At 42.1% G+C, this 21061-nt stretch overlaps 1 protein-coding gene across 3 annotated transcripts in view; it reads right to left on the bottom strand.

Moving 5' to 3' along the window:
• Positions 1-21061, bottom strand: part of RB1 (RB transcriptional corepressor 1) — a 155672-nt gene that overhangs the window by 2963 nt on the left and 131648 nt on the right. For 2 of the 3 annotated variants that reach the window (XM_024104502.3, XM_065593702.1), the window contains 9 exons: positions 20914-21032; positions 16623-16765; positions 15586-15731; positions 14741-14845; positions 8456-8569; positions 8181-8347; positions 7089-7125; positions 6605-6747; positions 5862-5911 (listed from right to left, as the gene is read on the bottom strand). In XM_024104502.3, the coding sequence (XP_023960270.2) occupies positions 5862-5911; positions 6605-6747; positions 7089-7125; positions 8181-8347; positions 8456-8569; positions 14741-14845; positions 15586-15731; positions 16623-16765; positions 20914-21032 (1024 nt within the window). The remainder of the gene's footprint in view (positions 1-5861; positions 5912-6604; positions 6748-7088; positions 7126-8180; positions 8348-8455; positions 8570-14740; positions 14846-15585; positions 15732-16622; positions 16766-20913; positions 21033-21061) is intronic. The other variant, XM_008168401.4, reaches the window with a different exon arrangement.

Below are 21061 nucleotides of genomic sequence, written 5' to 3'. Positions count from 1 at the left end.
TTTAATGGGGTTGCCAGAGCTGGTGTTAGACTTGCTGGGGCCCGGGGCCGAAGCCTGAGCCTCACCACCCAGGACTGAAGCTGAAACCTGGGCGGCGGGGTTCAGGTTACAGTTCCGCTGCCTGGGGCGGTGGGGCTTGGGCTTCGGGCCTCCCACCCAAGGTGGCAGCGCTTGGGCTTTGATCCCCCTGCCCAGGGCGGCAGCACTCAGGCTTTGACCATCCCTGGGGTGGTGGGGCTCAAGCTTCAGTCCCCACTCCTGGGGTCAGGTAGTAATTGTTGTCAGAAGGGGATCATGGGTGTAATGAAGTTTGAGAACTGATATAGATGAGTTGATGTACCCCCTGGAAGACCTCTGCCTAACCAGAGGTACTGGTTGAGAATGACTGGCTTAGAGGACTGACAAGATGTGGTCTCAAGAGGGAGGGTAATTTTGTTTTGAATTTGGTGGGTAAGAATTTTACTTGAAAAGCTGACGAGAAACCTGTAAATGAGGAAAGAAAGAAACATTGATCTGACTGCCTGTAACCACATCTAAGGGAACATAGAATGTTTATTATAGCTGATCTGTGGTGTTTCAGTATTAAAACAAGGCAATGTACAAAACTATGCAAAATGCAGTCTTCTGTGCATATACACTTAACGGAGCACATGCCTTCCAGGTACTGAAATCCAAAGCAGTTCACCTGTTCTCTTAGGTGCTGCTGTATCGGGATAATTCGTAGTAATTTAGTACAGGTGACTTTCCACTGGAAAATGTTTAGGAATACATCTCGGTGTGACTGCTTTAAAAGGTGGACTTTAACACAGATTTCACCGCCTGGCTATATGACACAAGCAGGGATAGAAGACTGAAAAGATAAAGCGCATTAAGGTGGAGCCTAAAGAATACCACTCTACCAAAAGCTGCATCTGAGACCCACCCATCGAACGTAGCATGTAGCCACATAACTGGAAGGCTTCTGATCTTGAGTGTCGTCCTTTATCTTCTGAGGCGTGAGTCCTCTGTATGCATTTTTAATGTGGTTTAAGCCATTTGGAAATGGTGTCTTTATAGGCTTTCATGCTGCTGAGTCTGGGATTGAAACAGGATGAGACGCAAGCATTTTATCAACTGTTCTGTCCTTTTCAAGGGTATATGAATCTTCTTCTGAGATCCAGTGTGCATAGCTGATTTTTTATTTTCATACTTGAAGTCAGTATTAAAAAAATAGCTACTTTCTGGGATGAATTCTTCCTCTGTATTATTTTGTCCCTGTGGAATATGCAGTATAGCAGCTTGCTGGAGCATGATATACAGCCCCAATCCTGCCAAGATAACAGGTCACTGATGGTTAAGAAGGTAATACCGTTGAGTGCCTGCAGCACTAAAATAAGGGTGGGATCTTCAAAAGTGTACCACATTGGCCTAACTGCTCCTATTGAACTTGAGGAATTGTACCATTCACTTCAATGGGAGCAGAGTTCGGCCAACTCTAAGCACTTTTGAAAATCCCACTCAAATCCCATCAGACATCTCATTTTAGGTATAATGCTTTCAACAGGTATGTGAATATGATCTGCCAAAGAGGCCCTCTGGGAACAAAGGACTGAATACTAATGAAATCTGCACTTTAAGTACTATGCACCAGTTCCAGTGACTATGAGATGAAAGAGCTAATGGGATGTGAATTGCTTTATATCTGCAACCTCTCTCTCTACCAAAAACTGAAAAAGGTTCCAAATAAAAATGTAAGCCTTCAAGGATGATTCCTTCCTGGCCAATAGGAGTGTTCTCTTTTCCTGCCCAGCCTGTTTTCTTTATCTCTTCCTATTCAGAAGCATCATGGACTTTGTGTTCAACTTCTGAGAGAATGTTGAGAGAGTAGGTTATTCCTCCTTGATGACAAATGCAATATGGCCTGGGATGTCAGATACGTCAGCTCTGACAACTTCTGATTCACGATCCAGTGGAGAACAATCAACACTATACTGTCTTGTTTGATCTTCTATACCACTCTGGACAGTAGTGGAATTGGACAGAAGATATAATAGGGAATTGGGATGACCAGTCCAAGGACAGAGATCCACTGTTGCCACTTTCTGGAGATCCTCTCTCTGAAGAGTTTTTGCAACCTTTGCTGACTCTGAATACTATTTACTAAACGAAAAGGGACTATTTGTGTAAGTAAGTAACATTTGATTGAGTAAAGGGTGAAAAATCTGGCACTACAGTGGTATGCTGGTTTTCTGCAAAGGTGAAAAGTTATCTAGGATGTTATTAGTTTGAAAGCTCAAGGTGCAGACACCATTTCCTGGGATCTCTGGTCTCCACAGATCCTGAGTCAAACTGAAGACGCTTCACTGACTGCCTCTGTATGATCTAATGATGAGAGAAAGTCTCTTCATAGACGGGGATGATGCCAAAATCAGTCTCCCTCTTTAGCTTTCCGTATTTTGTGCATTTGTTGAGTGCCTTAAGATTCAAAACATTTCTGATTTTTTCTAGATCTCTTCAGGCCCAGGATAAAGATGGAATATGTTTCAGAGAATCTCTCTTTAAAGAGCATTGGTTTGGCTGGCCTTATCAAGAGGACACAGTCTGATGCTGCCTGCATTGTCAGTTTCTCAGGGTTCTTTGTTGTCCTTAGTTGTATGAAGCAAATGTAGGGATTCCTCCAACGAACATTTTAATAATTTTTAAAGACCTATTGATCTGAGAACTTTTCTATATGAAAAAGATATATGCCCACCAAATGGAGAGTATACCTCTTGCTCAAGAGCATATTTTATGCAGTTCAATTTGTGAACTTCAAAGGTGGGTGTTTCAGGTCCTCATCTTCCGAAGGTTCTGTTTCCAAATGGACCTCTGGATGTTCCTTTAAACCTGTTGTAACTAAAAGCCTAAAAGGAGGGGCAACTTCGTTAAGTGTGTGTATGCCTACTTCCTTGAAATGGTGAATGAGTAGCATACAGTTATGTGCTTGGCAGCCGCATTACTGAAAAATCCTCTGAAGATCTCTCTCTTGGAAGCGAGCTGAGGCTACCAAGAGCATGGGTTGGTGCTTAGTTTTGCATGCGCACTATCTTTCTGCTACACTGATAACTACCGTGGACCTTTATTGAGAATGATGATGATATCCATGGTAGCATGAAGAAAGATGATATCAAGATCTTGTTCAACAGTGCTTGTGCTCAAAGGTCCCTTGTGGAGTGGAGTTTCTTAAGTATTTTGTCAAGGTTGGCTTTGTTGAAGTGAATTGTTGAGATGGATCCTCAGGCTGCTTTCTATATAAGTTTATAATTTCAGCATCCAGCAGCCTTTTACTTTCCACCCAATTCTGGGAAGGCGAATCCCCCTCTGTTGGGATGACAGATTTCTTTGTCTCAGCTGCCACTGCAGCCTGATTTTTTAGATATTTGTACCATCTGTTGGTAGCTTGGCTATTAGTTGTAAAGTTTCATGTCTGCCTGTTTTGACATCTGCCCTTGGAAAGTTGGCCCAATGCTGAATTGATTAAATCCCTTATGGCTATGTTGATTGTGAATTTAGAATGTCTTTTGTTAGTGGATCAGAAACATTTATATATCAGCAACAGATGGTTCTGGCTTGGTCTTTTAATGGGGTTGTTTCCAAACTCAGTGCCAGTAGGTCTCCTTGAACCATAGTAATATAGTTCTTACTGTGACCCTTTGAGAGATGGAATTTCCAGGGTTCCCACTTGGGTTTTTTGGCCATCTTGTATTTCCTTGGTTGCAAGGAGCTTCAGTCACAAGATTTGTATAATTCAGTGTAATCTTTTGCTTCCCATTCTCTTTAGCCTGACCCCAGCTTTCTTTTTTTTTTTAAATTATTTTCAGAAGGGTATTAAGGGATGATTCCAACTCGTCTTCAAATATCCAGCAGAGAACCTCAATGGGCATGCCTGAGAGAAGGGGATCAACAAGAAACTGAATATGGGCAAAATTCAGCTAGTGAATGGAGAACTGAGTTTCTCTTAGGCAAGGGAGCCTCCTCCCCCCAACTTTCCCTTGGAAGGTATTTCTGTGATTAGTGGAGTACCACTACAGTAGCTCTGTGTCTCGCTGATGTGATAGCACTGCTGGGCAGTGGGTTTTTGTGTTTTGGTGGGTTTCTTGCTGCTTCTGGTCTCTCAAGGGGCCCAGCCATTTCCTAAACTTCTGCTCTTCATTTAGCTCATTCAGTTCCCAGTCCAACTGAGAAATCTGTGAGCAGAAGAGGCATCATGGTCCTGTAGAAGAAGAGGGCCCCAGACTGCAGATTGTCTCCATACTTTCTGCAAACATTTGCTCTAATACTCCAGCTAAAAGACATGCAAGTCTGTACTGAGAAGCAAGGGGGGACAGAAGATGAATCAAAGTAGAGCTATTGTTGGTGAAATTCCAAGATAGAATTTAGCAGATGGAAAGATGTTTTGAGCTCCAATCTCTACAATGGATCCAGACACTTGAAGGAACATAGATGGGGGTGGGCTCTCAAATGAAAGGGTCTCCCTGCCTCCACTGACCAATGAAAGGGGATCCAGACCACATGTAGGGATCACTGGACACATCCGATGTAAATTGTAGTAATTTTTAGGGGAGTGCGGGGTAGGAGTGGCAGCTTTCCTTACACAAAAATGATGTCATGGAAGGTGTTAGGGGTTTTGTGTGTGTGTTGTGGGGCGGTAGTAGGGAGAAGTTGTACTCAAGAATTTCCCCCAAATCTGCCTTCATACTAAAACCTTTTCCATCCTAGGGTGTTAACTGCAGTTGCCTCTGAGACAGCATTGCTACTGGACCATCAGGCAGCTGGAAACACTTGTTCACCAGAGCACCTCTGGTGGATTGTACTTTGGTTTTTGTACGTGTATTTTATTTTTATTTTTGTGTATTATAGAATTTATTGGCAAAACCAACAGTTCCAAAAGAAACCAGCACAGCAACACTTATTTAACAGACTTTACAAAAACTGCTTAAGCACTACAAACACCACTGTTTAACATTCACTGTACTGAGCAGTTTATTTCTGGAACTAACTTAGAAAGATTAGATCAGTTACCAATTCAATTTAAATGCAACTCTTTTGAGGTTAAGTGCAATTTTTATAACCGGTAAACCATGCTTACAGTTAAATAATTTAAGAGAGGCTAAACATCCGTTTTCACATTCAGTATTAAAGCTTTCAGTTCAATACTCTTTTATAGGTCAGACTCACACAAGTTGTCACAAACAACATCTGACGGTCTGAAAAGAAAGTTAGCACTAATTCGTCTGTAACACAGTTATGTCTTGCCCTCAAGCCTCACCAAATCCCCCAGATATCTACCATGAGAGTTCTGTTGTGTGTCCAGGGCAGTATATGGTATGATTCCTCCCTATCCTCTTCAAAAATGTGCCATACAACTCCATATAATAGATCCCAACTACAGACTGAGCACATACTATACATCTCTTAAGATCCCCTTTCTATCCAAAAGCAAATGATAAATTTACAACAACAAATCTTTTGCATATTACTTAGAACCGTATTAAGGGCAGTATTTATTTAGAAAGCTTCAGTCTAAGAATGCCAATGTTTAAGAAAAATTTGTCATGTTCATACACTATCTACAGGAAATGTCTATCTTACATGACATCTAGGTCAGTTAGCACACTTGAAATGGTGGCCCAGTATTTCCATTTTAAACTACATTTTCAAGATCAGATGGAAACGCTGTAAGACTGAGTAACGTAATAAATGTACCCAGTAATTCCTGCTGTTACTTAAATTATGTAGATGTTTAGCAAGGTTTTTATTTGGAGAAGTTGGCATGCAGGGAAACAACCTTTTTTATCCAAGACTGTCATTTCTACTCATTTACTACAGTAGACCGTACTTACTCATTTCTGCAAGCTTTTGCTGGAATTTGGACTCTCCAGGTAGGTGTTTGCTGTGGACAGAAAACATTTCATTGAAGCAATTAGTATGTTCTTTTTATTTTTGTCTAAATAAAGCAAGTTACTAACTGTGGTTAGTTCACATCAGCACCGTCACCACCTCTTTCTGGTTTCTTGTAAAAAATGCAAACCCAGCCCTAGTATTTTTTTCTGCATACTAAAGCTGATTCAAGAGTTATTAGCTTTCTGATATTCAGTTTGATCTTCAAGTTTGCTAAGTTTGACCAAAGCCACTTGAGACAGTAGTTTAATATCCAATTCTGGTCTAGCACCCAGTACTGTACTTGCTGGAGAGACTCAGCAGGAGAGACTCTTGCTCCTGACACTAGAGAGGTTCAGATTCAAGAAGCACTGGGCTAAAATCTATCACTAAAGATTTTATATTATTCCATATATTAGGTAAAGAGAGGTAATATCTTTTATTGGACCAACTTCTGATAGTGAGAGAGACAAGCTTTCGAGCTTACGCAGAGCTCTTCTTCAGGTCTGAGAAACAAAACAGTGGAAAATACTGAATTTTGACAACACGGCTACAACAACACTGCATACATACATTAGCTAAGACATAGTACCTCTGTATGATGGTAGCTTGTTTCCTTTGTTATTATTTTGCTAAACCTTATCTTATAGGCCTCCAGAAATAAAAGTACATGAAGCTTCATGACAAGTTAAGAACTATATCCTACCTTCCATCTGCCTCATCCTGTCCTTCTATATCAAAGCGAAGTCTCTTCAGAGGTTTAGGGGCAGTGCTTACTTCAGCACTGCGTTTCAGCTGACGATCACTGCTACCCACCATTTGGTTTATTTTCTGAAACTTCTCAGAAGTCTGGGATTACAAGAAGATCATAAAAAACATTCCCAGTTAACTATGTATATCTTCCAGACTACTAGCCAAAAATCAATTTTTCAGAGTTCTAGATATCTGCTGTCTTTTAAGAGCTCTTTAAAACTTTCCCAAACTACCCAAATATAACATGGAAGATTTTTTTATAAATTCAGGCTATTTCAGAGATGCTAGCAAGTGCTCCAGCAATCTTTGTGTTTACAAATTCCACAACACACTCAACTAAAGCAGTGACACCGACCAGTTCTACAAAACAGAAAACTGCACATTCCTTCCAAATGTTTTTTTTTTATATATACAAGATTTGACATTCAAAAACTTACGCTCACCCCAAATGATTCACCAATTGACACCAGGATTCTGTCAAGACAAACAAGAAGACAACCTTTAAAGATAAAGCCTTATTTAACAGTGAAAAGACAGAAACACTCACAAACTTACACAATTTGGCATGAAGACTAGTGAAGAGAACATATGCTTTCTAAGACATTGGCATATTAAACTAAAGAAATCGTTCCCTTATCTCTTAGCATAAAAATATGCTAAGCATTCAATGAGGGTAAAACATTCACCACAACCTTAACAATTTCTTCTTAAATGTTTACAATTCTAGACAGAACGAGGAAGTGCTGAACCACCAAATTAGAATCACCTTGAAGTGAACGTGGAAGAGAAATTGTGGAATTGGAGAGAATTAGAGGCCCGCTTAGTCTATCCCATGTTTTTTGACAGGAACACCCCCTTCTCAGTAGGAGGGTAGCCCAGACATGCCCTTCCTTTGATCATTACCTTTAGATGTTTGCTAACCAAAATCATAGCAGGAGTTTAACCTAAAACATACAATGATCTTTGTAACTTTTTAATGTCCATGCCCATGCAATCCTTGGCCTCTGTGCTGAGCCTGCCCACGAGGGGGCCTGTTGTGATGGTGTTCACTAGGCACTAGACTAAGACAACAAACTTATTTTGCAGAGGCCAAACAGCCAGAGTGTGGCAACGAATGATGTTCAATTGCTACCATCCTTGGCGGAATCAAAAACTAGTAGCATAAAGCTAGACTGCTGACCCATTACGAGTCCTCTGAGCCATCAGTGCACATGCTGGTTGCACTCAAGTAGTTCACATTTTACATGAATATGATATACATAGACAGTGAAAATATATATCAAATCAAATGAGGCACATCTAAGAAGCGATGTTTCTATTTCATACCAAATCCATCTTCCAGTGGATTGGTTACAAACTAAAAGGCCTCGTTCTAAGAAAAGGTTGCAAATAGGGCTCAGACTTTGGACCAAAAGAAAGAGCTATAGTCATTGATATCTAACAAAATCACAGTGTATAATTTCCTAACTTGCTTGAATTAAATACTTATTTGTTACTGTCACCTGCTCAGAAAATTGTTTATTACCAACCTGGATCTTGGAGTCATCTTTGTGGGTGACAACATCCCTTCAGAGAATTTGTATGGACTCTTCAAGGGTGAGATGTAGATGTTACTTCCAGCAGGGACACGTAGGGGAGAATTAGAAAACTTGTAAGGACTTCGAGGAATGTGGGGGATGGGTGACAAGGTGGGAGGCTATGACAAAAGAGTAAGTAGGATATTTAATCTTTACAATATAATATTTGAAGTCAGTTAACTGATTAACTTTCAGCACAACAAATATATAGGAGATCAACAACTCACCCTATTGGAGGCATACTGCAAAATGTTAGTTTTCAGTTTCTGCATAAACACTAAGTTGTAGAAGACAATAATGGAGTCATACTGTCCTTCCCTGATCAGCACTCGTTTGAAAGTCTACAACGGGTTAAAAATTATATATTAAAAATAATCTTAAATTTGAATTTCAGTCCAGTTCCCACAGCATGCACCATTTATTTAAATCAGCATTGGCTAATATTTAAGGGTGTTTGTGTCTTGTGTGCTAGCTGACAAGCACTGCTGCTTAGGGCTTTTCTACACTCAGTTTTTGCAGATATAAGTAAAATCCGTAGAAAAACTAGTTACCTTGGACCCCCTAATCAGACACAGTTATACCAATATTAATCTGTTTGTATCAGAAGAACTGCATTCACAGTCACGAGCTGCACCAATTTAATGGAATTGGTTTTTCTAACAATTTAGTTACATCAGTGCAAACACTTAGGCTTTGTCTTCACTTGGAGCAAAGGGTGCGATTCCCAGCTCACGAACACATACTCACACTAGCTCTCGTCAAGTTAGCATGCTAAAAATAGCAGTGTAGCCATGGTAGCACAGGCAGCGGCAAGCAGTGGTGCCACAGGATAGCCACCCTGAGTACATATCCACAGGTTTGTACTCAGGATGGCTAGCCCATACTGCGGCTTGCCGCTGCCTGTGCTACTGTGGTGACACTACTATTTTTAGCATACTATCTCAATGAGAGGTAGTGTGAGAACGTGTATGTGAGCTGTGAATCACACTTCTAGCTCCAAGTACCCTTAGCGCAGACTAGTCCATAAAGGCAAAGGGAATTTCTTTATGTCTGATGCTGGAACCATGAAACCCAAGTATGAGAATCTTCTCTGTATGGTATCGTTAAAGAATTTTCATTTGTATTTTAAAATATGAAGAAGTTTTTTTTAGACAATCAGGTTTTTTAAATAAATTTACAGTGAAACCCGTGTGATAGCCCACTTGGCCACAGCAACCACCCAAAGGTAACCCTTAGCATGTTACAGCCCCAATTCAGCAAAACACACAAGCATGTGCTTACATATCACTTGCTATAATTCTGACTGAAATCAATGGGACTTAAGCACATGCATAAATTATTAGAATAATCAGAACTTAAATAATCATCTTTCCAACCTCACCAACTGGCTCCCACCTACATCAACACCCTATTCTAAAAGGCCAATTTATCTGCTCTTAACATCAGTGTTCATAGGGCCACATGCTGCATAAACACAGTTCATGAACAGGAAACAGTACGCCTTGCATAGTTCTGTGCATTCTTTTAAGTTTTCCACTGAAACATCCAGCAGTTTAATATAACAAACCTTACATTTTTATTTCACTTACATCTAAGGCAATTAGTGGACAACTGCCTTGGCTATAAGTGACTTTTCATAAATAAAAAAATCTTTAAATATTTATATTTTAAACTCTTTGAACCAATGAAATAATCTTTGCTATCAGATAAGTCTGATTTAATGTATTGGATTCCCTTTAGCTGTTGAAGTAAGGTTCTCAATCACATATCAGTGGAAGACCCACCTCCCCTAAAACACCCCTTTGTTGGTTACTCAAGTAGTCATTTAGACAGGTTTAACCATACTGTTGTTCTGTTAAAGAAGACACAGACCCATTCTGAGCAATACTGCTTATTTGGGGCTAAATGCTGCTCTGTTTGTTCACAGCAGTAGTCCCATGGACCTCGATGGAATTATTTCCAGAAGTAAGAAGAGCAAGATGTGGCCACTAAACAGAACAGAGTACGTACAGAAAACAAAGATTTTAAAACTGAAAATATTGCAAAAATAATTCACTCTTTTGTAACAAAAAATATAACAATCACCATACTTGGATTTGTGCTATCAAATGACAGCTGAGAGCATCAGCTAATTTAGGCAAACATTTTCTCTTTGAGATGCAATGTAATCTAGTGGCTAGAGCACAGGAGAAGGCTGAGTTCTAATCACAGTTTCACCACTGACTGTTAATGTGGACAAGCCACTTCACCTGTTTGTTTCAACGCTTTGAAGATGTAAAGCACCGCATAAGTACTTATGATTACAGACTAAAACTACAGTAAAGGACTGTCAAGATTGAATTCAAAAGGTAGGAAATGCTAGAATTAAGTTTGCCCATGCATCCTTATTTAGGCCCTCGTGTGCATGTGTATTATGAACAGAGGACCAGATTTACAAATACATTTAGTACCTAAAGTTACATATAGACACCTAATGGGATTTTCAAAAGCACTTCAACATGCTAGGCACTAATCTTCCAATGGGAGTTTAGTGCCCGCCTTACCTGCTTGGGTACTTTTGAAAATTCTGCCAGGTGTCTATTTGCCTTTAAAGGCACCTAAATATCTGTAAATCTGAGCACTGGTCTTTAATTTACATAATCACACTCTATTTTTTTCACAGGATGAGTATCTTTAATAAAAACTATGGTTTGCTTCTTTGAGGAGAGTTATCAAAATAAATGTGTTTGCCACATACTTTTGTGTGACCTTGGTAAGTCATTTAACCTCTGAGTGTCAGTTCCCTTGTAGGTAGAATGAAGATGACACACTGGACTTGGAGATCCTTGGAGGGACGTGCGCAACATTATAACAAATGTTTATGGATGACTCTTCTGCAGCTATCCCTCGATGCGAGGATGATGTCTGCCAAGGGAGTTCATTGGTGGGTTTTTAAGTGGCTGAGGAGCCCAATTCGTGCCCTGCAAATTTTCCCACAGACGTGACTAGTGTAATCTTGGAGAAGACAGTTGTTGGCTGGACTGTTGTGCCCTTTTCCCCCCTCCTTTGTCACTTCTCTATCTCATGAGCATGTCTGTTCTCCTCAAATTGAGCAGTGGTGCCTCTGTGTTCTGTTCTGTGTCGAGTCTTCCCAGTTTGTTGGGTTGATGCCACCCTTTTTAAGGTGTACTTTCAGGATGTCTTTGAAACGCTTCCGCTGCCCTCTGCGAGCCCTTCTTCCCTGACTTAACCAAGAGAAGAGTACTTGCTTCAGGGGGTGAGTGTCAGACCTACGTTCACAGTGGCCAGCCCAGTGGAGTTGGTGTTTCATGACCTGCCCTTCTATACTGCTGATGCTGACTGCAGAGAGAACGCTAATGTTAGTGCATCGGTCTTCCCAGCTGATCCTGGAAATCCTCGTGAGGCAGCGCTGTTGGAAACATTCCAGCCACTTAAGATGTCATCTATAGGTTACCCAGGTCTCACACATATAGAGAAGAGTGGGGATGACAACTGCTTTGTAAACCAAGGTCTTGGTGCCTATTTAGAGATCCCTATAATTGAAGACTCATTTGAGTAGTCTTCCAAAGGATGTGCTGGCACAGCAGATTATGTATACAATTTCTGTGTCAATGCTGGCTATTTGGGAGATGTGGCTGCCAAGGTATGGAAAATGGTCCACATTTTCCAAGGGTTCTCCGCTGATGGTGATTTGTGTAGTACGAAGAGTAGTTTGTGCAGGTGAGGGCTGGTAGAGTACCTTGGTTTTCCCAACATTGAGAGAGAGAGATCCAGATAGGCATCTGCAAAAAGATTTAAGGTACTTTGCAGGTTGGCCTCTGTGTGTGTGAGAATGACACAGTCATCTGCATACTGAAGGTCAGTGATGCTGATTCTCGTGATCTTAGAGTTTGTTTGGAGGCATCGGAGATTATCATAGATTTATCATAGAATATCAAGGTTGGAAGGGACCTCAGGAGGTCATCTAGTCCAACCCCCTGCTCAAAGCAGGACCAATCCCCAGACAGATTTTTGCCTTAAATTACCATCTCAAGGATTGAACTCATAACCCTGGGTTTAGCAGGCCAGTGCTCAAACCACTGAGCTAGGAGTTGCCCATCCATATGATACTCAATCCCGATTCCACCAGGAAGGCAGCCACGGATGAGAATCAGGATCACAGCAAGGTAAATGGAGAAGAGTGTTGGAGCAATGACACAGCCCTGCTTGACACCAGTGCGAATGATGAATGGTTCAGTCTCTGAGCCGTTGCACAGAATGGTGGCAGTCATCCCATCATGGAGTAGTCTGATGATGGAAATGAATTTCTGTGGACAGCCAAACCTACACAGCATCTTCCATGGGCATTACAATTGGTAGAGTCGAAGGTCTTGGTTAGATCAATGAATGCCATGAACAGTTCCTGGTGTTGCTCTCTACATTTCTCCTGAATCTGTCATGCCACAAAGATCACGTCAGTTGTGCCTCAGGATGGCCTGAAGCCACACTGTGATTCAGGGAGGAGTTCCTCAGCAAAGGGGAGAAGGTGGTTTAGTAGGATCCAGACAAGGATCTGCCCTGCGATGGAGAGGAGGACAATACCTCTAGCTCCTGCACAAAGATCTCAGCACAGTGAATGCCCAGAAAGAAGAACTGCTATAATTGCCAGAGAACTGGCAAGACGCAACATTGACATTGCAGCTCTTAGTGAGACCTGCTGGGGTGATGAGGGCCAATTTAAAGAGGATGGTGGTCGCTACACCTTCTTTTGGAAAGAAAAGCCACCTGAAGAGAGACACATTCATGGGATTGGCTTTGTCATAAAAATAAGATCACCAGTCAGCTTTTGGAGCTTCCCATGGGGATTAACAAGCATCTCATGACTCGGCTCAAGCTCAGCAACACCAATATGCCACAGTCATCAGTGCATATATCCCAACACTTGATGATGAGGAAGACAACAAGGAGCAGTTTCATAGTGCTCTCGATGCAATCCTCACAGCCACACCTAAGTCAGACAAACTCATCCTCCTGGAAGATTTCAATGTCCAAGTCAGACGGGACTCCCAACTCTGGAGCAGCACAATAGGCAAAGAAGGGCTGGCAAATGTAAACCCCAATTGTATTCTCCTCCCCAGCAAATGTGTGGAACATGACCTGCTCATCACAGATACCATCTTTAGGCAGAGTAACAAATATACCACCTGGAAACATCCTCAGTCCAAACATCGGCACTTCCTTGACTAAGTTATAGTCAGAAGCCAAGATTATGCCGATGTCCGTATCACACGAGCCAGGAGAGGTACAGATCACTGTTGGACAGACCATCAATTAGTAAGATCAATCATGTACTGCAGCTCACTCCACCACACCACAAACACCCAAAGACTAAGCAAAAGTGGTACAACGTCAAAGCACTTCAAGACCAAGCCAGCTGTGAGATGGTCCAGCAACACCTGTCTGAGAAACTCTCTAACTTGCCTGGTAACATCATTGATATTCAAGAGCACTGGGATCAACTTAAAAATACCATTCACAGTGCCTGTGCTGAAACTATAGGATATTCCACTAATCGGCACCAAGACTAGTTTGATGAAAACAACGAGAAAATCCTAACATTAATTCAACAGAAAAGAACTGCGTTTTGTAACTGGCAAGATAATTCCTCTAAACAACGAAAACATGAGGCTTATCACCTGCTCAAAGCTGAAGTCCAAAGGAGGCTATGTGACATCAAAAATAAGTGGTGGCAAGAGAAGACCTCTGAGATCCAGGGTTTTGTAGACCAGGATGACATGAAAAGCTTCTTTCAAGCAACAAAGGCCAGGCTCCAAAGGCCCAACCCCTTTACATTCCCAGGATGGCTTCACCCTCCTTAAGGACAATGCGGCCATTAAACAACGCTGGAAGGAGCACTTTGAGAGCCTACTAAGCCGTGAATCCATGGTATCTGAAGACACCATAAAGCAGTGGTGGGCAACCTGTGGCCCATCAGGGTAAACTGATTGTGGCCCACGAGACATTTTGCGGACATTGACCATCCGCAGGCACGGCCCCCCACGGCAACCAGTGGCCGCAGTTCGCTGTTCCCAGCCAATGGGAGCTGCAGGAAGCGGCGGGCCGCAGGGACGTGCTGGCCACCGCTTCCTGCAGCTCCCATTGGCCGGAAACAGCAAACCGCGGCCACTAGGAGCCGCAAAATGTCTCAAGGCCCACAGTCAGCTTACCCTGCAGGGCCACAGATTGCCCACCACTGCCATAGTCTATATTCCACAACGCTCAGCAATGGAACACCTTGCTGATCCCCCATCTTCTGAGGAAGTCTGGCGTGCCATCACCCAGAAAAAATATCACAAGGCACCAGGCCCAGACAGCATCTCAGCTGAGGTTTTTAAAGCTGGTGGAACAATGCTCCAGCACAAACTTTGCCAACTCCTCAACAAAACCTGGACCTGCGAAGAAATTCCACCTGACTTTAAAAACGCCATTGTTACAATATTCATGGATGACTAATACTTAAAGATTGTACATACCTCTTGATTTGTATTGGTGAGCTCCTTGTATGCTGTAACAATGATTTTAAACCTAAGATCTACGTTCTTTACTTTGCATATGCCATACATGGAACACATCATGATCTATTAAAGAAACAACAAGAAGAATCAGAAATGCAGCAAATGTTGTTATACTTCAGATTGAGAAAGCACCTATCCCGCCTCCCCTATATTCTTACATGTTTTTCTATTTACATGGGGTGCAATCCAGCTGCATGGAGGTCAATGAGAGTTTTGCCATTGACTTCAGTGAAGTCAGGATTGGTTACTAGAAATGAAGGTGAAGATCAGTAGCTCTAGGATTCCTACACTGAGCTAAATCAATTATCTACATGTCATTCCATCCCATACCAATCCTTGGAGGAGAAAACAAAAACAAAAACAAAAAAGGCAAACCAATGTCCCCTTCTTTTTGCAAAAAAGTTCACTAAACAAAAATGGTAATATTTTTCAAGTTCACATTTAGATACAGTATAAAGCTGAAATTTTAGGGTAGAAAGACAAAATGTGGATTAGTTAGTATTGACTTCCCTGGGCAAAATTAATGTATTCACAGTAAACTTCGGCCTTTACTCACTACTTTTCAAAGATTTTTTTGATGACACATGCTATGCCTTTGACATTACAGCATAAATAACTTTCAGTAGTTAAAAGTAAATTGAGGCCTTCTTAAATACATCAGTTCACTGTATTAAACTAATTTCAGCTTTGAATCATCTGCCTCTTGTGGGAAATAAAAACCTCATACCAGAATTTAACAGATGAAAAACTGAAAAGCAACATTTTGCTGAAAAGCAAATATAAATCTCATTGATTTATATTACCTGGTCTAAGTGCCTGTCTTTCATAAGTTCATATTCATTTTGCAATGTGTGCTGAAAAAGGGTCCAGATCAAGTGTTCTAGTTCAGGGTGGTCAAACAGAAGCCGTAAGCAGAGGGTATTTAATCGAAGATATGCCAGCCGATACACTTGAGAGAAGAGAAGAAAAATTAATCACATTGGTAATAGAGAAACTTGTATAGGCCACTGTTCAGACTGCCTGCCTTTAATTGCTGTATCAGAGGGTGAGTGACTTCTCTAGCAGGTAGAGTTTCTCTTTTAGCTCAAGTAGGGATGGCTCATGCTTTCAGCAAAGGAGGTCCCAGATTTAGCCTTCAGTAATGACCCATGATGTCGGAAGCATATGCCAGAAGAAGACACATGGTGGAGATGATTTCCATTTGCAAAGCGCATGATCTGTCATTGTGTTGCTGCTACACTGAAGGTTTCAATACACTGGCATTATTCGTGACCATCTCACATTAACAACAAAACCGACTCGGTAGACAAGGTTATTTCATTAAGGGGGTTGGGATTTTCCTTGTCTTTGCTTGCATATTATGTCTGATGAGATTATATGTGTCTGTATAGAACACGGGGTATATGCACCAATATTTCCTGTAGGTTGGTTTATAGGAATTTTCAATCCAAATTAACATTCTGGCAACTACACTTAGACTAAATTTTGCAAGCATCATATTACAATAGCTCAAAGCCTAAATCAATGTGAGACTGCACAAGTCTGCCTGCTTATAAATTAATTTTTACCTTTAGGCTACAATATGTGTAGAACACACATATTCATCTTCTGGTATTGTACTAAGACTTTCCTAATACTAAACTTGTTCAGAGTGCTTTAATGCTTTCCCTAATGAAAGAATGACAGCTGATAGTTCGTACAGCGTGTTTATTACAGTTTCCTGATATATTTTTATAACCTCCATTAAAACAAGGGATAGATGATGATAGGTTACTTTACAGTTTCTACATATACGTGTTCTACATATAAATGCTCCTTCTTGTTAACATGATCTACAAACCTTTTTTGTAAAATAGTGAAAGGGAGGTAGATTTCTGTGGTTTCTGAGTTTGAGGTGCCAACACAGGCTGAGCATCTATTATAGGAATGGGGTTTAAAGCTGTGGAGCCTTTCTTCTTCGGAGATCTGACAGGAGAAAGATACCTGCGTACACAGCATGAATAAAAATAGTGAAATAAAAACAAAAATGACACTTCCAAATAAAAAACAAGTGAACAAAGGTAAATACACAATATACATGCATACTTTTCCATTCCCCTTGCTAGAAGGGAAGAGCCTTCATTGAAACAAGTCATTCCTAAAATTGAGAACTGAAAATCAGAGGTATTGAAGCTCATCCATATTTCTCCTCTTCTCCGCCTCAGGACCAGGAACTGGTGAAACTAGCATCTTTCCCAAAAGTCTAGCCAATCACAGCATATAAGAGGAGGTTACTTACCTGTAATGGGAGGTTCTTCAATATGTGTAGTCCCTATCTGTATTTCGCTGAGGGTTATGCGCATACACTATGCGCCCAGAGCCAGAGTTTTTCAAAGTAGTATTGCTCGGCAGTCCATGCGTGTGCCCTTGTATTGCCTTGTGGTTTCACCTGAGGCAATAAAGGGTGCGGCGGACCGACTGCATCTCCAGTACATTCTCCACTGCCGACCTACAGAGCTGCAGCAAAGGGGAAGGAGGGTGGTATTGGAATACGGATAGGGACCGCACATCTTGAAGAACTTCCAGTTACAGATAAGTAATCTCTTCTTCTTTGAGTGAGGTTCCTATCGTATTTCACTGAGGGTGATTGACAAGCAGTACCTAGATAGGAGGAGGGTGCAAGGAAGATGGCAAAACCATATAACAGAAGATCGCTATGCCGAATGAGGCATTTGTTGCAGAATCATGTACTAGAGCAGTCAGAGGAAAAGGTGTGTACGGAACTCCATGTGGCCGCCTTACATATGACCACAAGAGGCATGTCATGAAGTGCGGCTATGATTGATGCTTGCGTTCTTGTGGAATGAGCTTGTATCCCATCTGGTGGAGAGTGCCCTGACAATTGATAGCAACACATAACGCACTCTGAGACCCACTTGGAGATTCTCTGCGTAGAAATGACCTGTCCTTTCATTCTCTCCACTATGGCGATAAATAGCCTAGGAGACTTCTGGAACGGCTTTCTCCTTTGTAGGTAAAAGGACAAAGACACACATCAAAGGACTAAAGCCGCCCTTCCTCATTTGAGACATATAGTTTTGGAAAGAAAGTAGGCAGATGTATATGTTGGTTGAGGTGAAATTGGGAATCCACCTTTGGCAGAAACTTGGAATGCTGTCGCAGCGAGACCTTGTGCTTGTGGAACCTAGTGAAGGGGGGGGGGGGGGGGTTGCCATCATGGCTCCCAGCTCTCCAACCCTCCTCACTGAGGAAATGGCAACAAGGAAAGCAGAGAAGAGAGAGAGGGCAGGAGGACAGCGGTTTGAAGAGAGAGTTCATTAAGGACTAATTCAGTGGTTTCCAAACTGGGGTTCGTGAACCCCTGGAAAAAATTCCCTAATGGCAGACAGAGCTGTCCCTAGGCATCCCGGGCAGCCTGGGGCCAGCAGCCTGGAGCCCCTGGACTTCCAAGAGCTAAGCAGATCAAAGCAAGCATCTCTATCACACTGAGGAGATTTAAACTTCAAGACTCCTTATAAGAAATAGAAAGGGAGGTGGATATTTTTTGCTGTTTTTAAAATTAAATAGGCAGCTAGGATTGTTTTTAAATTATTATGAAGAACAAGTTTAAGCTTTGTTGTAACGTGTGTTGTTTGCCTGGACTGCTCAAGACCTGAATGCTTGTGTAGGAGGAACTCTGAGTTGGCTTCTTAAATACCTTCATGCTGTTTCACATCTGATACTCCTTGATGAAACATAGGAGCCTTGTCTTATAACAGGCTTATTCAAAGCGATACAAGCTACGAAAGTGAGATCTTGGAAAAGTGTTGCCGTTTTCATAATGTAATAAAAATACTGTAATGAAATAATAAATTAATAATAAATAGTGTATAATAAGCATGTCATAAAAACAAATTTTACATTTCCAAGATCACTGCTTTTATAATTTATACTCAGGTAAAGGAGAAAATCCCTGGAAATATTCATTTTTAGGAAGGGGTTCGCAAGACTTGACATTTTAGTGAAAGGGGTTCACGGGTTGTTAAAATTTGGGAACCACTGGTCTAGATAATACTCAGTCCTGCCATGTAGACCCCTTCCAGTCCTAATTGAATGCCCTTCCACTGGAGGATGGAAAGCACTGATGGCAACTGCAGGCTCTCTGACAGAGCTGAAAGTGAGTTCCCAGGTTTTCAGGTGGAGGAAATAGTTTAAGAGCACGGGGATGCCCACAGCTTCAGGGGCAAGACCTTGCTGTTGGGTCCAGGAGGTAAAAAGTGCCCATTTGGCCTGACAGGATCACCTCGGGGAATCCTTTTAGCTACTGGACAGGACGTCTTGTACTGCCAATGAGCATTCTCGTGCTAATGGAGGTGTCCACGCAAAAACCATGCTGTCAGGTGTAATGTCCATGGATCTGGATGCCTGAGTCTGCCATTGTTTTGTGTCAGCAGTTCTGGAAATGTATGGAGCAGGAGTGGAGGTAGTTTTGACATGTGGAGAAGAAGAGGGAGCCAGAATTGGCAAGGCCATAATGAAGCAATCAGAATGGCCATCACTATCTCCCGCTGGAGTTTGCGGAGGACATGAGGTTGGAGTGGGAGGAGGGGGAAGGCATAGTTCGTCCAGTCTGACCATTGTCGACCAGAGCATTGCCCAGTGAGTGGGCAGGAGTCCTCCCCTAGTAAGTGTACCGGAACATGCAGAGAACTTTGATCTACCAGGACAAACAGTTTGTGAGATCTAGAAGTGCTTCCGAGTCTTCCCGGAGTCAACGGTATCCAGTCTATTAATGGGACCAGAACCGGTAAAGGCATTTGTCTCAGGACCAACAATTCATGGGACGCCAGCAGAGTCGAAGCAGGAGGGGTATGCGGATCTGGCATGCAGTGCGGCCTCAGTTTGCTCATGTGCCTTGGAGCACATAGCTCGTTTGTGGCCGGAACGCATGGACAGTTCAGTGTCATTCTTGGATTTAGAGGAAAATTTACTGCCATGCTAACGCACATGTTTCTGTGGTTCATGGCTAGGATCCATCGCAGGGTCCATAGCACTGGTATTGACAGATCCAGATGGAGGCTCCGCAATAGGAGGAGCGCTCTTGGATTCCTCAGGCCAATGTGCAGGGGGTTTCCCCAGACAGGATCCATTTTCAACCCATGACTACATCCAGGAGGTGTTTCTTGAGGTGGAGAGCTCAGCCTTCCCGTGTATGGGCAGGGAAGGAGAGGCAGATGCTGCACCTGGAGGTGATATGGGCTTCCCCCAAACAGTACAAACAGTGTTGGTGTTCATCGCTGATGGAGAACGAGCAAGGGCAGGAAGCACTGACTTTGAATCCTGGCATCATCGGCATAATCCAGTAACCAGACCCAGGAGCGGGTGGTGGTGAGAAGGAACTGGAGACCTTTTTCTGTCTGACCCGCCTTTTATTGCCTCGGGCAAAACCACAAGGCAATAAAAAGGTGCATGCATGGACCACCGAGTAATACTACTTTGAAAAGCTCTGGCTTTGAGAGCATAGCGCATGCGCATAACCCTCAGTGGAATACAATAGAGACCATCACTCAAAGAAGAAACAAAGCTTCTCTCTGCTCTGCCAAATTGTTGGCTGCAGGCATTTTTTTTTCCTCTGGCACTGTTGGGTGTGGAGATTACCCCACTTGCCCATGTCTGGAGGGGCCAGTGAGGAGCTGCTGCTGGCAGACCAGATCAAGGGAGTTGGGAAGAAATGCTGGTCATGGCATTGAGTAGCAGCTGTAATCACACATGCTGGCTTATGGCATCACAAACCTTTTTGAAAATATGGGCATACTAAGAAGTTTTGCCAAAGTATTTAAGTAAAAAGAGTATATCTATCCCTACACACATGAAGTCATGCCATGTAACATAACAGTTTGCAGGGAAATCGTGGTAAACAGAAATGACATTAGAAGTATAAGTTTGATGGAGCTTGAGAAAAGATATTTTAAAATTTGGTTAAGGATGGCCTGTTTTTAGTATGAGTTCCAGCAAATGTAATGCACAAGTCAGCATAACTTTAGTACCAAGTCCAACAAGGAAAAATGCAGTATATAAATAAATAGTTAAAAAATATTGTGAAAGAAATTAACTCCACACAGCACTTATCTCCAAGCATGCACTTTACTTACAGATCTGCCGCAGTGTGATTATGCTGGAGAGGAAAGTTAAGAGAGCAGGTGGGCTCAGGTTGATCAACTTGGCCTTCTCGTTCCTTGGATTGCTTAATAAGATCAAATAGAGACGAATCCTAAAAAAGAAAATCATAGTAAATAATTA

The sequence above is a fragment of the Chrysemys picta genome, chromosome 1, assembly GCF_011386835.1.
Source record: "Chrysemys picta bellii isolate R12L10 chromosome 1, ASM1138683v2, whole genome shotgun sequence".
In the NCBI taxonomy this organism is placed as follows: Eukaryota; Metazoa; Chordata; order Testudines; family Emydidae; genus Chrysemys; species Chrysemys picta.
The sequence above is the reverse complement of the archived record's forward strand: the minus strand, read 5'-3'. Positions and strand labels throughout refer to the sequence as shown.